General features: G+C 45.1%; 1 protein-coding gene across 2 annotated transcripts in view; it reads right to left on the bottom strand.

Annotated features, from left to right (window-relative positions):
• Window positions 1–5,973, bottom strand: part of sgms1b (sphingomyelin synthase 1b) — a 44,608-nt gene continuing 38,635 nt past the window's right edge. For both annotated transcript variants that reach the window (XM_063220770.1, XM_063220769.1), the window contains exons 5-7: window positions 5,458–5,611; window positions 1,429–1,595; window positions 1–919 (exon numbers count right to left, since the gene is read on the bottom strand). In XM_063220770.1, coding sequence (XP_063076840.1) covers window positions 746–919; window positions 1,429–1,595; window positions 5,458–5,611 — 495 coding nt within the window. In that variant the 3' untranslated portion in view covers window positions 1–745. The remainder of the gene's footprint in view (window positions 920–1,428; window positions 1,596–5,457; window positions 5,612–5,973) is intronic.

Here is a 5,973-nt window from a genome sequence, read left to right as displayed (position 1 = left end):
GGAAGACCGAGAGGTTGAAACGTCACCATGCCAGTGAATGAATAAAAATAAAAAAAAGAACCTAAAGAAGAAAAAATCCAAAGGAATGAACAAACTTTTTTTTCTACAAAACATCACCCAAGTGCCCAAGTAAGTCCACAAGTTATCCAGTCTAGTCAGAAGCACACTAGCTTTTCACTCGACAGAGAAATGCTGAATGACAATGTCACAGTGTTGACCAGTCTGATTTTTTCTTTCAGGGGTTTTGTAGAGGAAGCTGGAGGAATTTTGGTGGCGTCTGAGTGGGGAGTGGGGAGGAGGAGGAGGAGGAGGAGGAGGAGGAGGGGGAGAAAAAGGAGGCAGAAGACACGGCGATACTCAAGACTTGGCGATACTAAACCGTCTTGAGACTGAAATCTGGCACTTGAGGGCACTCAAAATCTCCACTCCATCCACTCGCTTGTTAACCAACCTTTTTTCCCAAATCGAGGTTTTTAAAAAATGGCAGCTTTTAGAGGTCAAACTAAGATCTCCCATAGAGTCAGAGAAGTCAGCACGAGACTCTTGAATCACTCGGTTCCTCAAGGTTCCTCACTCACTCAGAGTCTATCCTTGTGTACTCGATGCTGATTGACCTTATTCCCGAATCAAGGCCTTCAAAAAAAATGGCAGTTTTAGAGGTCAAAATAAGGTCGCTCGGAGAAGTCAGCATGGTGCACTGCTGCACTCGAGTCACTCAAAGGAAGGCTTTTCCTCACTCACTCCCTCAGTCGGAGTCTATCCGTGTGTACTTGACGTGGCCCCACTGCCACGGTCGCCACAGGTAAGGCACCTGGTAGTTGCGCGGCACAATGCCCTGGATGTTCTCCTCCAGGTAGTAGAAGAAGCGGTGCCACCACGCTCGCGACAAGAAGTTGCTCGGCGACGGCTCCTTCAGCACCTGCATTGGAGAAGGAAGGACGAGAAGAAGAGACGGGGGATTTTATCGTTTTGAAATGACTCACGAGGCAAACTGTACGCGCAATGGAGCGCGCTACAGCCCCCCCATTTGGGCTTACAGTAAATGCCCATGGGGGCCCCGGTTTGAGTCCGTCCGGGGCGGGGCTTAGCTCTCATTGGGGGGTATTAGTCCATTTAATTTTTTTTATACTAAGGGGGGCGTATGCAGACTTATGATGATGTCAAGGGGGCCCCCCAAAATAAAATGAATCACCAACCAGGCATACATACATCATGGATGGAAAAACCTCAGGGCAAAACAACGGCAAAAAAAACCATTTCCAAATGATGTAAGCAAACGTTGAATGTATCCAACTACAATGTGCAATTGGTGGCGCCATTTCAGACCTCTTGAGACAAGAAACTTGATTGAAACGGCGTTTAAAAACACAGTGTCCCGCACCCCTGCCATAACAGTGTGCAAAGCTCATGTGAGGAGGAGAGGCTGACCTGCTGGTTGGCCATGGTGTGGTACCACCAGAAGAGGCGCGTGGTGATGAAGTAGGCCACCACCACGTCTATGGTATAGTGGTCATGGGCCAGCAGGATGCAGAGGATCCCCACGGCACACAGCAGCCAGCACGCCCAGTGGTACCACCAGAACCGCTTTGGGGAGTCTGTGGAGCAAAGAACAAAATTCATTATTTTGTGTCCGTCTCTCTGGCAACACGCCCAGTGGTACCCCTACCAGAACCACTTTGGAGAGAATGTGGAACAAAGAACAAATGACATTAACATTAACATGTGTCTGTCTCTCTGGCTGTCTATCGATCTGATTTTATTTTTGTAGCCCCTTCACTGCAGCCAACACGCCCAGTGGTACCACCAGAAACTCTTTGGAGAGTATGTGGGGCAAAGAACAAATGATATTAACATTACATTATATTACATTGCATTTGGCAGACGCTTTACAACCAAAGCGACTTTCAAACGAGTACATAATCAGAGCCAACATCACTAGCAGATAAAAAGTGCACAGGAAATATACAGAACAACAAGTGCAGATGCAAAGAAGGGTTCATTTAAAAAAAAAAAACATGTGTCTGTCTCTGGCTGTCTGTCTATCTAATTTCATTTTTGTAGGCCCTACACAGCAACCAACATGCTCAGTGGTACCACAAGAACATCTTTGGAGAGTAAGTAGAACAAACAGCAAATGACATTATCCCATTTTAGTTTGAGGCACCTGCAAAAAACGATTGCTGAATGCCTAAGCCCTTTCTGGGAAAAAATGCCATCTGCCTACTAAAACTTAAATATCTCAGCATCAGAAGCACATAAAACATGCAGTAAGTTGCATTTAAATGCTAGGACCCTCATTTAGCTTTAGAATGTGTTCATTCCGCTCTAACATACCCACATTTTTAATTAAAAACTCAAAAATCTCAAGATCCTAAATGCAGAACACATGTAGCTCCAGGTGCCAAAGGTCAAACAACGTATATCAGGCTAAAATGGGTTAACATGCATCGGCCTCTCTGTCTGTCCGTCTATCTAACTTTATTTTGCAGTCCCTTTCAGAGAGGATTATCAACAAAATTAAATTAATTTTCAAAATGACCACAAACCATTTCCATTCATCATCTTAAGAGTGTTCTCCAAGACCCACCCCCCCATACATGACAGTGGCTGCTAATTGTATTGCATTAGTGAACCGCACTCTGGATCACAGGCCTACTTTCCCTTTCCCCTTCACCCCCCCCCCCCCATCATCCTCAAACTTATATTTTTGAGCTTTTTATTGTCAGAAAATGTCTATGTTGTTTGTCCTTTAAAAACTTGAAATTTGTAGCACTCAAATGTTCCTCATCAGCATCACCAATTCATACCAGATGGTGTCACTGTTGTGTACCATAAAAAAGAACAAACACCAAGAGGTGCCTTTTCCACGCAGGTAACTAGAAAGCTGTTCATGTGCGTTTCTCGAAAGTGTAGTTAATGGGAAATTGCATTGCAAACAACAAAGTAGCTAACATAGTTAGCAACTATGGTTTCGAGAAATACACCCCAGGGTAGAAGGCATTTTTGGGGTTAAGTTTTGAGCAGCAGGAGTCCCTCTGAAAGTCAGGTACTTTTGGCCAGCACGGCCAACCCACCAACCGACCGATCGACCAACCGACCACCCGACCGACTAACCAATCAACCAATCAACTTATCAACCAACCAGCAAAATATAGAGTATTTTTACCAGACCGTATAGGGAGAATACAGAGACCAGATCCTATCTGACAAATTTAGCATGTGGATGTTGCAATTGAGAATGTAAGCAATGTTAAGCAAAAGTGTAATGTGTAAAAAGCAAAGTCAGCAAAAGTGCTCCATATGCTCCAAGCAGTCAAACAGGAAGGTGCTGAAACATTCATACTGTGGCGATGCCATTTCTCAATGTGAAGTTCGGCCCGTTGACAGGACACACGGGCGGAAGCCACTGAGCACTAAACCAGTGAATCTCCACCACTTTTTTGAACAAACGCCCCCTTGACTTCACCGTAAGTCTCCAAACGCCCCCCTGACCAGATCACAAGTCTGCTAACGCCCGCTTAGAATTGAAAAATAAAATAGACTAATGCCCCCCAATGGGAACTACAGCTCTGCTGTATCCTTCTCAAGGCCCCCTTAGAGCTCCCCAATGCCCCCTGGGTGGGCTGTACCGCCCCCGTTGAGAAAGACTACACTAAACGCTATCTCAAGCATGTGAAGAGAGGCCGAGTTTAGCTCTTCGTTTGTCTTAATGGGAAATCCGGCTCGGGTTTCAACACTTGAAAAGCACTTACTGTACGGACATGGACATGGCAAACACAAAGCTTCCTGATGATGTGAAGAAGACCTCACAGTCCTATCTACGTACTAGACGAGCATGTGGGAATAGTTCTTGTTTCTTGTGAAATGTATTGGGGTTGAGCAGTTTCTCTGGAAGCACCACATCCTGGCTGACACATGAGCTGAACAGTGTTGCCAGATTGTGCTATTTCCCGCCCAATTGGGCAGCGTAGGATGGCCATGTGCGGGTAAAAATGGCATTTAGCAGAAAAACCCGCCCAATTTTTGCCATAGAAATCAATAGAATTGGGCGGGATTTTGTGCTTCTAGGCGGGTTATCAGCATTTTTTGGGATGGAAATCTTCAGCATCATCTGGCAACCCTGGAGCTGCACTGAATTATGACAGACACAAAAATCTCAACACATACTAGTAGTGTGTGTGAGAGTGTGAGTGTGTGTGAAAAAAATAGAGAGAAAACGTAATTTAATTTTTGCTTGTATGTCTGTGCATATGAAGAAAGTGACAATAAAAGCTGACTTGACTTGAGTGTGTCTTATTTATCCATACAGACACATCAAATTGTGGGGGGGAAAAATGCTATTAAAATAAAAGGATAATAATAAAACAGACAAACGTAGTATAATACCAGATGAGCAAAGAGGATCTTAGGGCACTTACAGTCTGAGTCTTGCCTGGTTATCACCAGACCTACCGGTAATCACAAGTGAGATAAGGTCTGGAGACCTGCCTACTGTAAATTCCGTAGGGGGTGTGTGGTTTATTGGGCGTTACGAATGTGTATCATTTGGCATACGTAGCCATAGCCAATCTTGTCAGTTGTATCTATTTAAACAAACTGCAGTCATCACCTGATTGGAGAAACAGGGACCATGATCTGGTACCCTCTCTGAGGGTAGACTCCATGCTGTCTTTCAGATCAGAACGATTGTGCAAAGCAGCATGGGATTTCCCAGGCTACTTACACTCTTTCATAAACAAGTAGGTGAGTGTGGATCTTAATGTCTGTTTAGACTCCTGCAGGACACCCACTGCCAGCGTGGGGGGGGGCTAGCAGCAGACCATGGACAATTCAGCCTGGGAGAAATATACGTTGATCGCTGCACGGGGTCGTTTTAGCTCTAAAAGAGGGGGGCGTGGCGGCTGTTTGGGTACATGATCTGCCGCCACGCCCCACTGACAGTGCGTGTCCCGCAATCGAAGGATGAGTCTAAACCAGGCTTCACGGCCCTTTACTTACACTCTTTGCTATACAGGTAGGTGAGTGTGGATCTTACGGCCCTTTACTTACACTCTTTGCTATACAGGTAGGTGAGTGTGGATCTTACGGCCCTTTACTTACACTCTTTGGTGAACAGGTAGGTGAGTGTGGATCTTACGGCCCTTTACTTACACTCTTTGGTGAACAGGTAGGTGAGTGTGGATCTTACGGCCCTTTACTTACACTCTTTGGTGAACAGGTAGGTGAGTGTGGATCTTACGGCCCTTTACTTACACTCTTTGATGAACAGGTAGGTGATTGTGGATGGTACGGCCCTTTACTTACACTCTTTGGTGAACAGGTAGGTGAGTGTGGATCTTACGGCCCTTTACTTACACTCTTTGATGAACAGGTAGGTGATTGTGGATGGTACGGCCCTTTACTTACACTCTTTGCTATACAGGTAGGTGAGTGTGGATCTTATAGCCCTTTACTTACACTCTTTGATGAACAGGTAGGTGAGTGTGAGCATGACTGTGTGTCCGCTGTACAGGTAGTCTCCACACATGGAGTGGGAGCCGGTGATGGTCAGGCCTCCGCCCGCTATCATCTTCATCACCCTCCTCATCTGCGCCTCCCAGTCCCCAAACAACTGCAGAGACGAAACAAAAACACACTCAAACACATTAGTTTATACTGTGCGTGGATACAAGGCCTCGTATTACCAACAAAAACACAAACAAAGAAAAAAAAGTATGTACGTTGAATATTTGTGTGCTTATGTACTTATGCATTCATGAATTTATGCATTTATTTCTGTACAAAATTCTCAAGGTTCAACTGCAGAGACAACACACAAACACACAATGGCAATTACAAGTCAGCCACAACCCTCTGTCTGGAAGCCTTCAAAATTGTTCAAAGTTTGTTATATATCTTAATTTCCCACTTTCCCAGAGGACAACAAAGTTGACTAATCATTATGCACACCTAATGAAGAGTGTTGGGCTCCTT

Source organism: Engraulis encrasicolus, chromosome 17 (genome assembly GCF_034702125.1).
Source record: "Engraulis encrasicolus isolate BLACKSEA-1 chromosome 17, IST_EnEncr_1.0, whole genome shotgun sequence".
Lineage (NCBI taxonomy): Eukaryota > Metazoa > Chordata > Actinopteri > Clupeiformes > Engraulidae > Engraulis > Engraulis encrasicolus.
The sequence above is the reverse complement of the archived record's forward strand: the minus strand, read 5'-3'. Positions and strand labels throughout refer to the sequence as shown.